This window comes from Ursus arctos, unplaced genomic scaffold (genome assembly GCF_023065955.2).
Source record: "Ursus arctos isolate Adak ecotype North America unplaced genomic scaffold, UrsArc2.0 scaffold_5, whole genome shotgun sequence".
In the NCBI taxonomy this organism is placed as follows: Eukaryota; Metazoa; Chordata; class Mammalia; order Carnivora; family Ursidae; genus Ursus; species Ursus arctos.
Window position 1 is genome coordinate 16636146 of NW_026623067.1, and position 20554 is coordinate 16656699.

Sequence of the window (20554 nt, forward strand, 5' to 3'; positions counted from 1 at the left end):
CCCCACCTTTTCTATTCTGAGCCCCACCGGCTTGGAGACCCCTCTCAAGCCTTGTAAAACTGAGCCCACAAATCCCTGCAGAACTTTTATCCTCCTCTGATATTTGAGAGGAAGTGCAAGATCAAAAGCTTCTAGTTCGCTTTGAGACAATCACGGCCCCAAACGATGGTATATATGAAAATGGATGGATCAGAATAAATCCTTTTTGGAAGGCCCCAGTTTTAAACTGAATGGATGGGGAGGCTGGACCTTCAAATCAAGCTGTGGAGATAAATGTTCGTTAAATAATTGTTGACGCTTCCTAAATTCAGAGACGTTCCTAATCCTCTTTAGGATACCAAAAATCACTTAAAAAAATACACACACACAATATACACATATTCACATATGTGACTGCATCATTTTCTTTTGCAAGACTGTACTCTTAATGCTTGAGGCTGTGTTCATCTAGCATCAATGTTGCATCAATATGCCAGAGCAAACCAGCTCAAATGTTCTCCAACCAGCCGTATATTAAAAAATGAAATAACATGCTTCTAGCTTTTTTTTTTTTTTTTAAGAGGAACTTAATTTGCTTCAGCCATATATTATTCCCTTTAAAAGTTCACGAGGCAGTCTTTGGGGAAAAAATCCACCAAAAGATCAGGCTCAAACCTGGGTTCTCTACAGTCAGATAAGCTGTTTGAATGTAATTTTAATTGTTAGCTTTCTTAGAAAAATCTACTTAAAATACACACTGTGCGGGCTGGAGTTATCTTCTACCTATTTAATAATCCAAAGCACCTAACTTTAGGTACTAGTAACTACTTATTCACAGGTATTCCTGTATGTCTTTAAGAAATACTGCATTACCAAAGGGCTGGGTATGGGCGGAGGGCTGTCCTTGGGGCTTCCTTACAAACAGGGAGGCCACACTCCTTGCTTTTCGGGTATGCCCAGTCTAGAGGAGTTTTCACTGTTATGGTTAAGATCTTTCTCTCTCACTTACAAACATGCACCGCCAAATGTCTGAGCATGTTCAAAGTGGGGTCATAGCACACATTTAATTTACCAGGATGAACGTTGCAGTCGATATATGCCATATATGCTAGAGAATCCTATTCAACTGGGCCACTGAAGGGAACCCAAATGTTTCATCTGATTCTCAGCTCCAGAACCACCAATCTGATCCAAATTCTACAGTGGACTCACTGAGAGATAATATAATATGCCTCCAAGGTACATAAAAGGGTTTTCATGGGTGCTTTTGACCACACAGGATTGTTGATATATGCATGACAGAATCCAACCTCCATGTAAAATGCCACTCTATGTTATTAGGTAAGAAGAGCTCAAGTTTTCTAAGTATAGGAACGATAAAACATCTATATAATTGAACATTACTTAGCCATTAAACAATAATGTTTGAATTCTATAGAAACATAGGAATGTATAATGTAAAGTAATTAAGTATAGTAAATAAGATGTTCTCTATGACTGTAGCTATTTTAAAATATGCAGGTATATTTTTGGAAAAAGTTACCCGGAGTGATGGAAGTATGGGTGCTTTATTAACATTTTCCCTTTAGGATTTTTTCTAAATTTCTTACTCACATCCTTTTTAAACCAGTATAAGAAATGTTTATTTCTCTCTTCTATGAGCCTGTAACTGAAGATACTATTAATTATGCTTATTCTGTACCTTTTATAGAGAGGACCCATACAGTAAACCCCTCATTTATTTTAGATTCAGTTAGAAGGACTGGTTTTGTCAAGAAAATTCCATACTTTTATTAAGAAACAAACGAAAAAACAGACAAAAAGCCATAAAATCACACTACCCGGTATACTCCCCTTAGATGCAGGAAATGGTAAGGTGCCTTTGCGTGCAAGAAAAAGCAACATGTTCAAACACCATATGTAAGAAACCTTCTTTTGTGTATCTTGTAGTAGTTTCATTCTGTTTTAAAAATCTGTTGTCCCATTCAATATTTTATTTCTAAATTGCCTCCAATCGTTTAAAAAAAAATAATAGAGAACAAGGACTACAAATAAAACAGGCATTCCTGATTAAGGATGTTTTATGTTATTTCTCTCATTTTGCACCCATAGTTGTGTAATCAGAATTCGGTTTCCAAAATTTGGAAGCCATCTACTTTGATGATTAACTGTGAAATAAGTAAAAGTTACTGCTAATAGTACATTTCTGAGTCACTTGACCTAGATGTATCAAGTTATAATTAAAGATATTCTAAGATAAAAGGTAAAAGAAACAAGTTTCCTATATTTATTACATATACGGTACCTTTCCTATAAGACGGGAACTGATGAAAGTTAGGAACTGAGATTTTATAATATGAAAAGTTGAGTCAAATTAAGTTCAATTGTGTTTTCATGTACAAAAGTTTGGAAATTTTAAAGTTAATTCTTTTGACCAAATATTTTGAGCCACACAGAAGCAGTAAAGAAAACTGCACCAGCCAGGATGTGAAAGACACAAGGTTTTATAAATGTGTGACATCCAGAAAGGCTAAAGGGAAATTTGGAATAGCTAAAGGGAACCAAAAAGATAACGATAATACAAATAATGGGATATACATGAGGTGAGGCATATTTTTAAAATAAATATTCTCTATATAAAACAAAGCATGCTTCCAACAGATACAAAATATTTATTACACAAAAATGTAGCAACTGACAAATGACCAATGTGTTAAACTTAGAAAAGTACTAACTTATTTCCCCCCAAAAAGGAAAACCTTTACATTTTTGTTACTTGAGCTAATTCACCTCCAAGTTATAAATGGTACAAAATTTTTGTTTAAAAAAAAAAATGTTACTCTATGATTGTCCCACTTTGCTATGCCATGACAAAAAACAAAATATCTTTGAAATGTTCTGAGTATTTAAATGAAATCATGTTTGTAACATACACTTAATCAGAAAACGTTTACATCCATAATGAGCCAACATCACACTGAAATACCCTCTAAGCATAAATAGAACTATGACAACGCTGCATGAAACTCAGTGCCTGTCAATCCACATACAACACAGTTATCAATCTGACTGGGGCTAGTACTATTTAAAGAACATGGTTAGGGACTCTCTCCTGGTATGGATATGCTGACATTCTCAACTTGAATACCAACTTCGTTATCTCATATTCTTTTGTCAAGTCCTTGTCTCCAGGTTGGAATAGCCCTGGGGAGAAGAAGGAGGGCAATTATAAATACAAAGGGAGTTTTAAAACAATCCTAATTAATTAAATTCTATGGGGGACTCACTGAGAGATAATATAATATGCCTCCGAGATAAGTAAAAGGCTTTTCAGGGGTGATTCTGGCCACAGAAGCTTGTCGAAGTATGCACGACAGAATCTAACCCCCATGTAAAAGTAGCTCAAGTTTTCCACGTATAGGCACGACAGAACACCTACACGACAACATTATTTAGCAACTTTTATCCACTTTTCAGTGTAAAACATAGCATATATAGAGAAATTATATAAAATATAAACACGTAGTTATTAAATTATTATAAAGTGGGGCGCCCGGGTGGCTCAGTCGTTAAGCTTCTGCCTTCGACTCAGGACATGATCCCGGGGTCCTGGGATCGAGCCCCGCATCAGGCTCCCTTCTCCGCTGGGAGCCTGCTTCTTCCTCCCCCGCTCCCCCTGCTTGTGTTCCCTCTCTCGCTGGCTGTCTCTCTCTCTGTCAGATAAATAAATAAAATCTTTAAAAAAAATTATTATAAAGTGGACACGCACTCTAACTCCTTGTTACCTGTGTGGGATATGCAGAAGTGGCCCAGAGCCTGTGGGTCCCATCTTTTTGGTCCGTTCCTCCCAACCTTTCGTAGCTCTGTAAAGCCTAGAGGGATCTCTACTAACGTTGTTTTCAACCTGTAATCAGAGAGAAAATGAGTGCCAGTTAATTTATATGAACTATTAAGTTTGGACTAGCGAGTGAGATCCTTAGTAACAACGGCAAGCAGTTATAAGAAACATCCTTGAAATTAGCTGAACAGCAAAAAAACTGTTAATAACCTTTTCAGCAAACTTCTGATTGTGTTCCAGAGCTAACATGAGATCCGGACTCCATCGATCTTTTTTTTTTCTTTTTTTTTTTAGATTTTATTTATTTATTTGAGAGGAGAGAGAGAGCACAAGTAACAGAGTGGCAGGCAGGCAGAGGGAGAGGGAGAAGCAGGCTCCCCACTGAGCTGGGAGTCCGACACGGGGCTCCAGCCCAGGGTCCTGGGATTGTGACCTGAGTTGAAGGCAGACACTTGCCCGACTAAGCCACCCAGGTGCCCCTGGACTCCATCAATCTATTAGTAAACTGTTAATTTAGTTCCCTTTTTCTAGTTCAATTATTTTATTCTGTTTCCACTGTTGTTCTATTTTTTGTTTCTATGCTGAGGGAAATGTAATGCAGCCAAGTATGACAGTGGGATAGCCAGACAATAAATGTAGGATAAATAACCACTAGAAGTCCTTCGTTCCCATGAGTCACCAAGATCTGTAGTTCCGTGTACTACCAGGGAGATTAAGCAATGCTCCCAGCTGCCACAGGTCTAAAACAGAGGCATACAGAGAAAAAATGAAGAACAGAATGAAGAGTAGGAAGAGAAAATTAATTCAGGGTAAGAGAAAATAAGGTGCTTAGAATGTGAAATGGCAGAATTCCAACAACAGTTGCTTGAGTTGTGCTAAGCTGTGCTTTGTAATATGTAAATACCCAAGGACGAAATCTAGAGGAAGTCATATAGAAACAGAGTTCTGGATATAAAGAAGATGGTTTTTATGCTTGTCTCCATACAAATCAGGAGTTGGGGCAGTAACAATAAAAATAAATCTCAGCACACGGCACCTTGTCTTTTAATTTTGCCAGTTTTCTTTGTTTTTCTGCGTTTTCATCTTCCTTTAACTGTCGATCTAGAATTTTCAGTTCGAGTTTATGTAAATCCTAAAAAAAATACACCAACAAAAGCAGGGTAACGTTAAGAAAATAAAAATCATTAGAATTTGTTTCAAAGGTCAGTCGCTTGCAAGTAAAATTAAATTACCCTAAATACCAATACTTCAATATTAACCTTTTCCACCAAAGGCTAAGAGCTGTATTTATCCTGCATATAAATGTAACACACGCACATCCTTTCTGAAACGCACTTTCTTTAGCTATCTCTTGTTTTATTTTATAGTTCAAGCTAAGACCCCTTTTAATAGTTGAGCTAAGTCCATTTTCACTTTTTTTTTTTTTTTAAAGATTTTATTTATTTATTTGACAGAGATAGAGACAGCCAGCGAGAGAGGGAACACAAGCAGGGGGAGTGGGAGAGGAAGAAGCAGGCTCACAGCGGAGGAGCCTGATGTGGGGCTCGATCCCATAACGCCGGGATCACGCCCTGAGCCGAAGGCAGACGCTTAACCGCTGTGCCACCCAGGCGCCCCTCCATTTTCACTTTTTGATACAGCTATGTCTGGTTTTAGATCTCTCACATATTTTCTGTTTTACAGGATTTCTTTTTTTTTTTTTTCTTGGTTTTTTATTGTGAGGCCTGCTGCCTTTTTTTGGGTGGTGGGCGGTGGGGAGAATGCATGGGATATTTTGTTATTTAGGAAGATTTTTACATACGGACTAGGGGAAATTCCATTAATGTGTTTTTATCTATTATTTTTCTTTGTATTGCCCTTATTTTTTGCTTTATGACAGTTGCGGCTATGTCTTTTGATGCATATAGCAATTCATAAGCATTATTTCATAACAGTCATATCTCATTTTTTACAAAGATTTTCTTTATTAATTTGACAGAGAGAGAGAATACAAGCAGGGGGAGCAGCAGGCAGAGGGAGAAGCAGACTCCCCTCTGAGCAGAGAGCCTGACACGGGGCTCGATCCCGGGACCCTGAGATCATGACCCGAGTCGAAGGCAGACGCTTAACTGACTGAGCCACCCAGGCGCCCCCAGTTATATTTCATTTGAACCCTTTTTCATTTTAAAGTATCCTTCCTGGGGTGTCTGGGTGGTGGAGTTGGCTAAGCGCCTGACTCCTGGTTTCAGGTCATGATCTCAGGGTCATGAGGCTGAGCTCTGCATTGGGCTCTATGCTCAGCAGAGAGTCTGCTGGAGATTCTCTCCCCCTCTGCCTGCCCCTCCACCCCCTTTGCGCACATGCACATGCCCCCATCCCCCCTCTCTCTAATAAATAAATCTTGAAAAAATAAAGAAAGAATCTTCCTGGGGCGCCTGGGCGGCTCAGTCGTTAAGCGTCTGCCTTTGGCTCAGGGCGTGATCCCGGGGTCCTGGGATCAAGCCCCACATCGGGCTCCATGCTCCACTGGGAGCCTGCTTCTTCCTCTCCCACTCCCCCTGCTTGTGTTCCCTCTCTTGCTGGCTGTCTCTCTCTCTGTCAAATAAATAAATAAAATCTTAAAAAAAAAAAAAAAGAAAAGAAAAGAAAAGAAATAATCTTCCTTATTTTTTAAAATACTTTTTGGACTGTATTACACTTTAATAGTAAAATCGTAAACTCTTTCTTCGATTAGCGTTTTTCTTGTATGTGCTTTTTTTATCCACTATTATCCCCTAGCTCTCAGCAGTAACCTTGATTCCCTTAAGTATATACTGAATTTCTACACTGTACCAGATCCTAGGGTGCAAGGATGAACAAAAAGGACAAAACCTGTGCTCTCATGGAACTTTCATGATGGTGGGGAGATGGACAGTGAACAAGTAAGCAAATCACCAGGGGGGTAGGGCCAGCCCGTCTGGCAGAGAAGACAGGACCTGCGTGGCCTGGCCCGTGGCTACCTTTCCAGCCTCGTCCCCTGCTGCTCCCCATCTCCTGTTTGGTGCCCTGAGACTGCTGCCGTTCTTACAGGTTTCCCCCCAAACCACACCGTGACCCTCCTGTGAGCTGCATTCATGCTGTTCCCTCTGCCAGGAAGGATGCCCCCCCTTCTTCTCCTTCAAGGCTCCCCGCCAGCATCACCTTCTGTCTGACACCTGCAGCTCTGGGACGCTTTCCTCACTGCCTACCTCCGGCAGTCCCCAGCCCACCACCTCCATCACCCCACCTCCATCACCCCTACTTCCTGTCTCTCCCTGGAGACTATCCTCTACTAGAAATCAGGACTTAGTTTTGACCATACGAATGCCGGGTGTGAGCCCCTTTTTGCTGACCTCAGTCTGGAGGTCACACCTCTACGTGGGGCCCTGGAGGCGTATCCAGGAACCATTATTCACTCACTCGTTCTTGAAACCTGGAGATCTCCTCGGCAGCGGTTTTCCTCTTTTCTGCCTTTTCTGTCTTTTCCCTCTTCTCCTTTTCAAGTCTCAGAAGTTCTTCCTGCTCTTTCTTCTGCTGGGCGTAACTCTCCAGGAGCAATTTTAGTTTAAACTGGCGTCGGCGCTCTTTCTGCTGCTTCTTCTCTTTCTCTTCTTCTTCCTTCACCTGGGAGGCGCGCCTCACTGACCTTTCTAGACTCTTCTGCTTCTTCCACGCTTCCACTGCCAGTTTCTGCTTCTTTCTTTGCTCCTCTTTTCGCTTTTGATTTTCTTCTTTTTTACTGTGAAAGAGCAGAGAGATGTTCTCCGCCTTTTCCTTTAACTTGAACATTTCCTCCTTCTTTTGCTGCTTTTTGGTTTTCCAGTTCTGGATAGACTAAATGATTAAAAAAAAAGACAGCAAGAGAAAAACATTATTAATAACCAAGAGCACTTGAAAAGGCAACCTCAAATCCATCTTTCTTTTTTTTTTTTTTAAAGATTTTATTTATTTATTGGACAGAGATAGAGACAGCCAGCAAGAGAGGGAACACAAGCAGGGGGAGTGGGAGAGGAAGAAGCAGGCTCATAGCGGAGGAGCCTGATGTGGGGCTCGATCCCATAACGCCGGGATCACGCCCTGAGCCGAAGGCAGGCGCTTAACCGCTGTGCCACCCAGGCGCCCCTCAAATCCATCTTTCTAGAAAGAATATTGTTTGCAGGATGCTGGTTGCTTAGGTTTTAAAGCATTTTTTTTCCCTAAGCAAATGCAATTTTTTTTTGTACTTCATTTTTTTGAAAAAAAAAATTCTATCTTTTAAACACTGAGTAGTGGTTTATTCTTTTGGCCTTCATCTTCCTCTCTGAATCCCCAGGTTCACAGGGACTGGGCCTCATCAAGTAGCCTCCTCTCCATTACCCCTTCATTTGCATTCATGGGGAACAGCTCTTTCTTCTGATCATCTCACTCTGCTTCCAAACCCTCTGTCTAGGCTTAGAATACTTCCTGAGTGACTTTTCTCTGGTCAAATATCAGAAGGGGGGGGCGCCTGGGTGGCTCGGTCCTTAAGCGTCTGCCTTCGGCTCAGGGCGTGATCCCAGCGTTATGAGATCGAGCCCCACATCAGGCTCCTCCGCTGGGAGCCTGCTTCTTCCTCCCCCACTCCCCCTGCTTGTGTTCCCTCTCTCGCTGGCTGTCTCTCTGTCACATAAATAAATAAAATCTTAAAAAAAAAAAACTATCAGAAGAGGAACTGAAAGTGGGCTGCTTGAGAGCACGGGGCCTGAAGCCAGCGGTTGGGCCCAAAGCCTGGCTCTGCCATTCAGGAGATGTGCGCTTGGCTGAGCCATGAAACTTCTCGGACCTCACGTCGCTCGTCGGTAGGAGCGGCGGGCAGTAGCTCTCAAGCAGGGCTGTTGTGAAGAGTCGGTGAGTCAGTGCCTGGCACACCAGGATTCCCAAGTGTGACAAAAAAAAAAAAAAGGAACATTGCTATATTGCATGTACGGGTATGTAAATATTATTTAAAATTCCAGCAGCCTGCTAGCAGCCATAAAGGATACATCTCCTGAATTACTTTCCCCTCGAGTCAGGAAACTGTTTCTTCATCTTTTCTCACGAGGAAATAGACCCCTCCGGTGTGTGAAGCGTATGCCAGGCGGTGTGATAATTAAAACAACACCAAGTGCCATCGAGAACAGAGTCTCTCAAAGCGCAGGTCCACAAAAATATCAGGGATTCGCGCCAGACTGTAAATCAGCGTACTGCTTCCTTCAATGAGAAAGTTTACTAAGGAAAAAAAAAGTGACCTGAGCTGAACAGCATGCTTGCTGAGTACTGGATTCTGTGCAATGTATCCTACTGGAAACCAGCAACAGTTTGCAAATGAACGTCCAGTCCACGGACTAAGTTTGAAGAGCAGGGCTCCAGGGGACATCAGATAACATGCACAAACGCTAGCACCCCTACGTGCCGCAACACGTCTCAAAAGAGGTATAAACAAGGGGCGCCTGGGTGGCTCAGTTACTTAAGTGTCTGACTCTTGATTTCGGCTCCAGTCATGATCTCAGGGTCGTGGGATCGAGCCCCGGGCTCAGCGCTGGGTGTGGAGCCTGCTTGAGGTTCTCTCTCCCTCTCCCCTCCCCCAACCCCCTCCTCACACTCACTCTCTCTCTCAAAAAGAAAAAAAAAAAAAAAGAGGTATACATGAGCTGTCTCTGAATTCTGAGGGGACTTCCTGTGTCTGAGTGGGCAAGCAAGAAGTAGCATCTGATTTGGGCAGATTTTGATGGGCTGGGAGTGGAGGAGAAAAGAAAGAATGGAAGCTCCAGAAAGAAGAAGACAAGCAAGGGTACTCGGGCCGGAAAGTTCAGAGCATGTCTGAAAATCATTATCCTCAGTTGGGCAAAACACAGGACGTGTTAAGGGAAGTGGGAGATAAAAATGGAAAATTTCCTACTCATCACCTTTTTTTTTTTAAAAGATTTTATTTATTTATTTGTCAGAGAGAGAGAGCACAAGCAGGGGGAGCAGCAGGCAGAGGCAGAAGCAGGCTTCCCACTGAGCAGGGAGCCCGATGCGGGGCTTGATCCCAGGACCCTGGGATCGTGACCTGAGTTGAAGGCAGACCCTTGACGGACTGAGCCACCCAGGCGTCCCTCATCATCTTTTTTTAAAAAGATTTTATTTTTAAGTAATCTCTACACCCAGCATGGGGCTCGACCTCCCAACCCTGAGATGTGGAGTCGCACGCCCCTCTCACTGGGCCAGGCAGGCACCTCTCCCACTCATCACCTTAAACTCTGTAGAGTTAAAACTACATTCCTGATGCTCTCCCCCAAAGTTCCCTCTTCTCCTCAACCTGACACCCCACCCACCTTACTCCTACATTCAATCAGGCATCAAACACCAGGAAATAGACCGAGAAGAAGACTGAGCTAGAATCCAGGTGGTTCGCCTTTATTACAAGAAAGCCCTGTGCCTGCTCCCCTTCCCTAGAGAGGTGGCTGAGCTCGTAACGGAATACCCTAGCAGCCCTGTGAAAACACAGATTGCTCCCTACACCCAGCGTTCAGATTAGGGCTGGGGTTGGGGCCTGGGCAGTTCTAACAAGTCCCCAGGTGATGCTGACTTTGCTGGTCCAGGGACCCCGTGTTTTCAGTATCCTGGGGGAAAAAAAGCCCAAATAATTCTTAACAGCTCATTATTTTGAGTTTTTAAAAATGACTTGTTTCGGGGCACCTGGGTGGCTCAGTCGGTTAAGCATCTGACTCTTGATTTCGGCTCAGGTCACGGTTTCAAGGTCATGAGATTGAGCCCCGTGACGGGTTCCATGCAGGATGTGGAGCCTGCTTAAGATTCTCTCTCTCCCTCTCCCCCAGCCCCTCCTCCTCTCCCCGCCCCCACCATGAGCACGCATGTGTGCCCTCTCTCTCTCTAAAAAAAAGATGACTTACTTTAAAAATTTTTCTTCAAGTCCCAAATGTCAATTTTCCCACATTCAACTTGTTTTGAAAGGAAAAAAAACAACAAATGAACCCTAATTATTTTCTCTAAAATTTTAAATTAAACGTGGCATCGACATTTCTTTAATGCTCCTTCGGTACGTCCTCTGTTGGACAGTCATACTTTTGCTGTCAAGCCAAGCCAGCTGATGTTTATTACAGCGGAAGTCTACAAAAAAGGGACTCAGACTCAGACTACCTAAACCCACAGGACTCAACCAGGGGCAATTCTTGCTCTCCAGGGGACACCGGGCAATGTCTGGAGACATCACCGATGATCACAACGGAGGGGGTGTTCCTGGCACTAGAAACACTGTTAACCATCTACAACGTACAGGAAAGCAAAGAAGTCTCCAGCCCAAAGAGTCCACGGTGCCAAGGGTGAAAAGGCCTGATTTCAACCAAAGCCAGAATAATATTATTGTGAAAATGGAACCTGTTTGGTATTTGCTGCCAGTAAGAGTTACTCTTTTCTCCGGGGTAGCCAACATCTTGAGTCTTTTAAAATAAACAAGGCTTCAGCTCCAAAACTCCAAGAAACTCTTAAGAACCAAAGAGTCTTTCCCTACTGCCTCTTTATTTTCTGTTGAAAACAATCTGGCCTTGGTGGTAAGATGACTTGTACCATAAGCCCAAGCGGCTCTGGATTTCCCACATTTCAGGCAGACACGGAGGGTTGTGCCCACCGTCAGAAGCCCTCTGGCCCGCTGTTGTATTTCTGAGGGTAGAAATGTTTGGCCCTGCGAAAGTTCAACTGGAGCGCCATTAGTTGGATAAAATTACTTAACTTCTCACTGCCTCAGTTTCCCTTCTATGGGACAGTGCGGGGGGGACTATAAACACACTTCATGAGTGGTGTCAAATTAATGATCCATGTTAAAGAGTCTAAGAGCACAGCACCTAAAAGACAGGAACAAGAAACACACAACAAAAAATAGCTATTGTCATGATTATTACCTCTTTTTTTCTTTCTTCCAGGGCCAGAAATTTTTGATACCATTTCTCGTGCTGCTGAACTTCATCCTGTGTTCTTCCAGGAAGGTTTTCTAGAACTTCTCCCATAAACGTTGGCTTCCCTTTATGTTTGTTTCTCACCTTCACAAAGTTCTGGTGGTCACAGTCGTCCCAGCCCCCTTGTCGCCCTCCTGTTTGCTGAAGGAATTTTTCAAAATCTACCACTTCTTCTGGAAGAGTGCTTGGCATTACTGTGTCTGCAGGAAGCTTGCCGGGCACGGCTCTGAAAGCCGTCTCTGCTCCTGGATTACTCAAAGCCCATGTGTCGATTTTTCTTGATATGGCACTCAACTCATTATTGGTGGTTTTCTCTTCTTTAATAAGCTCTTCATATCTAAAATTTTAAAGGTAAACTTTGAATAATAAGGTACAAACCATCCATATTGACCTTGCCTTTTTCCCCCTCAAATTTCAATATTCCCCTTTTCGTGTCATCTTCTCGACTTAAAATTATTAACATTATAAATCTAAGCCTTCAAAGAGTTTCCTCAGAGGGGGTAAAAAGCCATCTTCCAATTCTTATTTGGGTTTTCTATCTTGTCCAAATATAAGTGAAAATTCACTTTAAACATAGAAAGCAATCTAAAACCCAAAACAAAAGAAGAGAGGTGTTATACTGCTCTTGTGTAAGACTAATATTAAATACAGAAAAATAAAATGTCTTGTGTACAACCTAGTGGAGAGGTAATGAAAGATAAAGGTCAAAATTTTATATCAAAATGAATTTAAAACATACATCAACCTCTGCTCTTCCTTAAAAGTGTTAATCGCATTTTCAATTTCTTCCATCATTTCTCTGAGCTTTTCAACAACTGTAAAAAAACAAAACAGAACAAAAAGAACATGGAAAGACTGTTATGTCATATTTTAGTAGGACTAAGAATAAAATGTCAGGAGAAAATGGAATGTTGCCTTAATTTAAAAACAGTTCTTAACCTAAAGGATAAGACGGTTGTGCTTTTATAAAGCTAATGTTTATGACTGCAGTTTTTTTCCAATGATAGATTTATTCCTGTGCTCACGTATTATTAAACCGTACTATCGTTATTTTTCCCACAGAAATGTTTTATACTACACACACTGCCTTGTGACAAGCAGTCTTCGTTTAACAAAATGGGGTTAAATACATGTGGTTCACTTCCCGTGTCAATATCCGTATGTCCCCTCTCATTCTTTTCATGGCTTCATGGTATTTCATTGTCTACAGCTACCCTAAGTCATTTCATTAATTCTCCAAGTGATGAACCTTTCAGTAGATACGATGCTGTGGTAAATATTTTTGTGTCACGATTTCGCATGCTCAAGTGTCTTTAGACAATAACGGAAAAGTTTGAAATGCCAAATTAAAAAGTATGCACGCTTTACGGTATGGACGACACTGACGCGCTGTCCTGCAGGGAGGCTCTCCCCACTTACGGTTCCCGAGCGCCCCCTTCCCATGCACCTTGAACCGTTTCCAAATTGGGTGGCGAAATGGATCCTGACTGATTTCACGGACATTTTTGTGATCATTAATGAGCCTGAGCATTTTTTTTTCCTATGTGTTTTGTATTTCTTTTGCTATAAACGAGCCCCCGATCATCTTCACCCGTTTTTTTCCATTAGGTTATTTACCTTCGTTGCTCCAATTTGTCAGCAATCTTTACATGTTATGGACATCAGTTTTTTAAGTTACGTATGTATTGCTGCTACTTTCCTAAATTGTCAACTTTATGGTTTCGGGGGTTTTTTTGGTGACATAGTCAGTTATGTCTACTTTTGACTCTGTGGGTTCTGATTGTCGTTCTTAAAAACTAGAATACACTTATAAAAATATGAACTCATATTTTTTCTAGGATTTTTACGGCTTCACGTATTAATTTAATAAATAATAATTAGGATAGTCATAGTTACCATTTTTCAGTGCTTCCTGGGTTATCAACACTGGAAAAGTGCTTTACATGCATTGTCTCACTTTATCTCCCCAAGAATCCTGAGGTAGGACCTATGATTATCTCCATTTTACAGCTAAGGAAATAAAAGCTCAGAGAGGTCAAGTAACTTGCCTAAAATCACGTACTAATAAGTGATTTGATCCTTCAGGAATGGATGTTGGTGTATGCAGGGAGGTGAGGATGCCATTTCATTTTTTTCCAAATGGCTAGCCTTCGTCCCAATACTGTTAACCTTTTCCTTATGTATTCGAAATGCAATTATTTGAAAGGCGATTATTTCCGAAAGCAAATGGTGGGAAAAGCACTAGGCTAGGAATCAGGAAATTGGTCTTTTTCCTCTTTGTTAGCTGAATGTGAACTCCTCTGTATCACAGTTTCCATCCTGTCCATGACACTATTATCTGTTCTACCAACCGCGGAATTTGTGAGGATGCGATAAGCATTTTAAAGGTAAAGCAACTTCATAAACACCACCTGTCACAGTTAATTATCTAATATATCTTTACTGATCCCTAACCAATAATACAGTCTGGCCTAGCTTCATTAAGGCCAAACAGAAAAAGTGCTTATTAGCAGAGTATATAAATATTTCTAACAAGCAATAGCAAATGCTAATACAAAAGACAGAACATGAAATCTAAATTCACTCACAGTCGGGTGTAGGCTTCACATCTTTTAACTGGTGCTGAAGTTTCTTTACGTTGTTATGTATTTTGGCCAATTGTTGCTGGATTTTTGCTCCTACAAGGAGAAGTACGTACTTTTAAATAACTCTGTGACAAAGGTGGTTACAACTCAGGGCTCTACACATAAGACTGACCACTATCGCTTAGTAGAAGATAGCCAAGAGCTATTAAATAAAGGACGAAAGATGGTTATTTGTGTCAAAACAGCCTCAACTTGGTTTTTTTTTTTGTTTTTTTTTTTAAGATTTTATTTATTTATTCGACAGAGATAGAGACAGCCAGCGAGAGAGGGAACACAGCAGGGGGAGTGGGAGAGGAAGAAGCAGGCTCATAGCGGAGGAGCCTGATGTGGGGCTCGATCCCATAACGCCGGGATCACGCCCTGAGCCGAAGGCAGACGCTTAACCGCTGTGCCACCCAGGCGCCCCAAAACAGCCTCAACTTGGTAAGTACCCTTGCTCTAACTAAAGCATCTCCTAATTTCCTCCAATACTTAAAGGCACAATGGGTTAAATCTTACCAGAAAAGGAAATGTTCATTCTCTCTCTCTCTCTATTTTTTAACTCTTTGGAGAGTGATGATTGGACACTGTTCTAAATACATGGACCAGTAGCTCAGATGTAATCACGTTTTGTTCTAAAAAAGTTTTTTTTCTTTTTGTTATAATTTATAGAAATAGAATTTGATCTCTACTGTTGGAATATTAAAACTGTCTACCCAATATTAAGTCTATGAATAGCGACAAACCTCCTGATGAGAGTTAATGTCATCTAACCACATCCTCCCTGACAGGGGGTTGGTGAGACCCGCTGGTGTCACGGTCATGGCCTTGAAGAGGTGCCCAGCTGCTGGGTAGTGGTACCTATGCGACAGGCTGCCAGGTTCAACCGAGGGGCGAGCCTGAAGGAACATGCTCGGTCCACAACAGAATCCAGATGAAGGTCTTAAAGACACTTCCAGATGTTCAGTATCAGCAGCAGAAAGACTGGACTCTTCCTTCATATTTTCTTTCTGAAGTAATAACCTTACTTTTATGTTTATTTAAATTATTAAGCTAATATCATATATTCACATTTATATATATATATATACATATTCATATAATAGTATTACTTTATCATCATTGAGTACTTTATGTGCCCCCTCTTCTTTTTTTGCAACTTTTCCACAAATAAGCATGAAGCACCAAACAGCTGTCCAAAAGTCCTTAAAACCAATCATTTTTTAAAAAATACTTTATTTATTGATTTGTCAGAGAGAGAGAGAGAGAGCACAAGCAGGGGGAGCAGCAGGCAGAGGCAGAGGGAGAAGCAGACTCCTCCCTGAGCAGGGAGCCCGATGCGGGACACCATCCCAGGACCCCGGGATCATGACTTGAGCTGAAGGCAGATGCTTAACTGACTGAGCCACCCAGGTGCCCCTTAAAATCTTTTTTTTTTTTTTTTAAGTTTACTTATAGGCCCAGAGCCAGTGCTAATACCCAAAACAAACCTCACACATGTATATGTGACTTTGGCTTGTTCTTTTTAAGTTATTTATTTATTTATTTATTTATTTATTTATTTATTTATTTATGTAAGTAATCTCTACACCCAACGTGGGGCTTGAACTCACAGCCCTGAGATCAAGAGTGCTCTTCCCACTGAACCAGCCAGGTGCCCCAGGGTTTGCTCTATTTCCTATTAAAATTCAAGAGTTCCATAAAAGCAGAAACATATCCAATGTATATTACAAGGTCTCATTCGTTCACTGTTGGAACTCTAGGTCGGGCAACTTCTCTAGCAAAGTGTAGTAACTAGGAAACAGTTCTCTTATTTTGTTTTGCCGCAGTTTGACCAACTACAGTGATACTGCCGTAGGGCAAATGGTCCCTTAATTACTCATTTGGAACGGACAGTATGTATGGGCCACCCATTAAGTATTACACCAACGCAGGCCAAAATTGTGGCATGATATTTGAGGCAAGGAAAAGGTATTTACTACTTCTACGTTGTAATATGGCAAGAAGAAACTTCTATAAACTTATACTGAGACAGTGCATTCCTTCCTCTCCTAGATAAGATAAACACAGAGTGTGACTAAAGGGAGGCAAAACTGTACAACAATGGGAAAAGAAAAGATAGAAATAAAATTGCCTTACAAAAGGGAATGAATGCACAGAAGGGAGACACTCCAGTAATGGCATGACCACGAGATAGAAAGATCAGTCTCGGGGCGCCTGGGTGGCTCAGTCAGTTAAGAGTCTGACTCTTGGGGCACCTGGGTGGCACAGCGGTTAAGCGTCTGCCTTCGGCTCAGGGCGTGATCCCGGCGTTATGGGATCGAGCCCCACATCAGGCTCCTCCGCTAGGAGCCTGCTTCTTCCTCTCCCACTCCCCCTGCTTGTGTTCCCTCTCTCGCTGGCTGTCTCTCTATCTCTGTCAAATAAATAAATAAAATCTTTAAAAAAAAAAAAAAAAGAGTCTGACTCTTGATTTTGGCTCAGTGGGGAGTCTGCTTGAGATTCTCTCTCTCCCTCCTCCCCTCCCCCTGCTCACACTCTTGCTCTCTCTCTAAAATGAATAGATAGATAGATAGATAGATAGATAAATAAATAAATAAGTAAATAAATAAATAAAATCTTAAAAAAAAAAGATCAGTCTCTTAGTCATCTATAAAAGAACTGAGAGAAAGTAAGACATACTAAACTAGGGATGTTTAGATTTCTCCGTAAATCAGAGAGGAGAACTGGACATTTGATAATTATATTAGGTCCTGTATCATCCCAACAGAAGACAAAGAATGGTTCTTGCCACTACCTGACAGATGACTTTTTACAATACTATAGTCTTACATTTTGAAAGAAAACATTCATTAAGAATTTCTTTTAATTGGCTATAAGGGAGCAGAGGCAGTGTAATTTTTATGTAAGTCTTAATAGTTCATAAAGCTTAGTTGATAACCATAATTTTTCCTTTATACAATGCTAAGCAGTTTTTTTTTTCATTATAACATAAGGATTTTGCAACGTATAAAATCTACAACAAAACAAGATATTTTTATAGAATCCTTTTCTTAAGGGCAACACTTAGTACCCTGTTAACAATGACTAATACTCATAACAAACAACAAACGTATTCATTGCGCACTTTATACGGTGCTTTCTCATATATTACCTCACCGGATGCACAGACAGCTCCCCCAAGGCGGAAATGGTAGGTTTTCTATCACAGACAAGTGAACTCAGGTTTAAGCAGCTGTGTGCCTTCCCCACTTCATACCACTACTAAGTACAGCTTCTGCATCCATTGATGTCGACTTATTCAGTCAACAGTACTAGGGTGACGAGCTGTAATACCAGAGAGCCCAGGAACCGATTTCCTTTCATTTTAAGAAATTTTAATAGCATTAACTGGTTTGGCAACCAAAAACCAAAACCCTCTTTTTCCTCTTAAATAGAAAGAAATGTACACAGAAAACAATCCAGTTCGAACAACCAAATCGCGACCTGAAAAAAATCGATACACATCCCTAAAAGGCAGACGTATTACCAACAAGAAAGCATTTCGATAGAGAATATAACACAGTCAACGCACAAAGACAGAGCGAAACAACTACACCTTGACGTCACTCAACAGTTTGTAGCTCATCGTGAACTCAACTTACTTTCTGTTCTCCTGCTGTTAATCAATTTATTTTCCAATTCTTCCAGCATACTGTGCTCACTTCTGAAGTCGCTTTTTTGGTTGTAGAAATGGCTGTGTTTATCTTTTTCTATGTTAATAACTCTTTAGGAAAAGAAACAAATGGCATAAACATGATTTAAATATATGTTTCATTGCTTAAAATATGAAGACACTCATTATCATCAGTACTTACAGATGCATTAATTCAACTAAGGAGCCCAAATATAATTATTAGAATCAATAAGGGTTAAGGAGTCAAAACAGTAGTTAGAAAAGGGTCAAGTTCAACTAGACTCATGAGTAATTTGAATTGCTGTTTAATTTACAAAATGTGAGTTTCAGAAAAGGCAGTCATGCCCTTGCTTTGGAAATGCAGTAGTGATTTGGCTCTTGATTCCAAGTCAGTCTTACTGTGGCCTCAAAACGGCCACCATTGCTGATGGGCTGCTTTCAATAGGAGATACAGTTAGCCTTGAAAACTGAGCCAAGACCTTTAACCTCGCCTGGGGTGAACCTCGTCCTCACTAAAATGTGAATAATGGCAGCTCTCTACGACCTAAGCAGGGCTGTGATTAAATTATATGAGCGCACACCTTCGTGCAGTAAAAATGTACTATGGAAATGTGTTATTAATATAACTAATAAAACAAAGATTTCAAGACGCAAACGATCCGCATAGACGGGCATTTTGGTATATTTAGGGAAATCATCTACGAGGACTTCAAAACTTCTGCGTCATCTTTGCTCCCTGGATTTAGTCCATCTACCAGTAAGGAGCTCCAGTGTTAGTTCAAACCCCGGGGTAAAGACAAAACAGATACAAGCAAGATTTTCTGGTTGGACGAAGCAATCTATTTTCTGCTTCCAGAAATCAACACAAATTCTTCTCCAGGAATCCTGTATTTAATGCATGGTGTCTGGCCGTTGACTTAATTTCATACAACCTGAAGGGTAACTATCTTAGGGAGAGTTTCCCGATGTTTTCCACTCTGTCATCTATTAAAAAAAAAAAGTTAATATCTGTAAAGTTCAGTGGGGTAAAGAGATGGGACTGCCCTGGGCTGCCTCAAAGGCTGAGAAGATCATACCGTAGTACGTGGGTTTGGGAGAGGAGGCAAAGGGTAGAACAGAGCTGTCAAACATATCTCAGCCTACACGTCAGCTCTTAAGGACTGAGCGTGGCTACTGGAGTCCCGTGCTGAGAACCGGAAGCCCATCCAGACTCTGGCTCCAGGTGGGGGAATTCTAGGATCAGACAGAAATGTCTGCATATACACGGGATATGCTAGGACAGCCAGTAAGTTATGTTTTGTGATTCCCGGATTAGAAACAGTCACCTGTAGAGACACTGAAAATGTACCAGTGGAGACAAACGGCTACCCACAGGAAAAGATGCTCAACATCGCTCATAACAGGAGAGAGATGCAAAGCCAAACTAGACCAGAGTAACACCGAACACCTGCCAGACTGGCAAAAATCACAAGTGTAAACACCTATTCTGTTGACACAACTGTGGGGAGATAGGTCCTCTCACACATTATTGGTGGAATTGCAAATTACCTAGGGAGGGCAACTGAACGAGATTTATTACATATGCAAACCCGAGTGCCTTTGACTGAGCTTTTCTATCTCTAGGAATTTCTCCTGAAGATGCACTTACACGTGTACAAAATGATGTGGCCCTACGTAGGTACTGCGATTCGTCATGGCCAAAGAGCGAATATAACCTAAATGTCCATCGCTGTGGGCGGGTTACACAAATTATGGTGCACTCACGCCCAGGGACACAGTAGAGCAGTACCGTGGTCTGTGTGCTGACAGGGAAAGAGCTCCCAAGACACCCTCCTCTTCTAACAAAGGTTTTATATGAAAACGTTAGACCCAAAAGTAGGGAGTGACCCAGTGACTCCCCCCACGTACCCGCACACCACTCTGATTTGACAATTTGACCTCTCTTGGTTCACTAGCTCTTTTCCTTTTTTAATCTCTCTCTCTTTAAAGCATTCTAAAGTAAATCCACTACATTATATAATTTCACCTCAGCATCTCTGGAGATGATGGAAACTTGACGATAATGCCATGATCCTGTCTGACAAAATCAACAATCCCCTGGTATCTAAGATAGACTCTTCAGTTAAAAATAAAGCAAAACAAAACAAAAGATGCAGAGTAGTGTGTACTGTATGCTCCCATTTATATAAAGAAAGGAAAAAATCGGAATATGTATTTTTATTTTCTCCTAAGCATATAAAAATCCTGTGGAAGGATACATAAGAAACTAAAAATAATGGCTGTCTGCAGGGAAGAGAAGTGGGTGGCTGGGGCCCGGGGTGAAACAGAGGCTTTCCCCTGTGTACCCCTCAATGTGTGTTGAATTTTGAACCATGTGAATGCATTATTTCCCGTGCTGAGAAAAAACAGAATCATATTCTAAGCTGTGTTTTTTTGTATTCAATGAAAATTGTTGGCCAGAGACATAGTATTAATGGATTTTTCTAAT

The 20554-nt window shown here is 41.3% G+C and overlaps 1 protein-coding gene across 2 annotated transcripts in view; it reads right to left on the reverse strand.

Moving 5' to 3' along the window:
- Nucleotides 1-1745: 1745 nt before the first annotated feature.
- The window catches only part of CCDC112 (coiled-coil domain containing 112), a 30566-nt gene continuing 11757 nt past the window's right edge, over nt 1746-20554 (reverse strand). The window contains exons 3-10 of one of the 2 annotated variants that reach the window (XM_026507780.4): nt 18035-18156; nt 14355-14444; nt 12506-12581; nt 11713-12103; nt 7235-7648; nt 4854-4949; nt 3765-3883; nt 1746-3183 (exon numbers count right to left, since the gene is read on the reverse strand). In XM_026507780.4, coding sequence (XP_026363565.1) covers nt 3141-3183; nt 3765-3883; nt 4854-4949; nt 7235-7648; nt 11713-12103; nt 12506-12581; nt 14355-14444; nt 18035-18156 — 1351 coding nt within the window. In that variant the 3' untranslated portion in view covers nt 1746-3140. The remainder of the gene's footprint in view (nt 3184-3764; nt 3884-4853; nt 4950-7234; nt 7649-11712; nt 12104-12505; nt 12582-14354; nt 14445-18034; nt 18157-20554) is intronic. The other variant, XM_026507781.4, reaches the window with a different exon arrangement.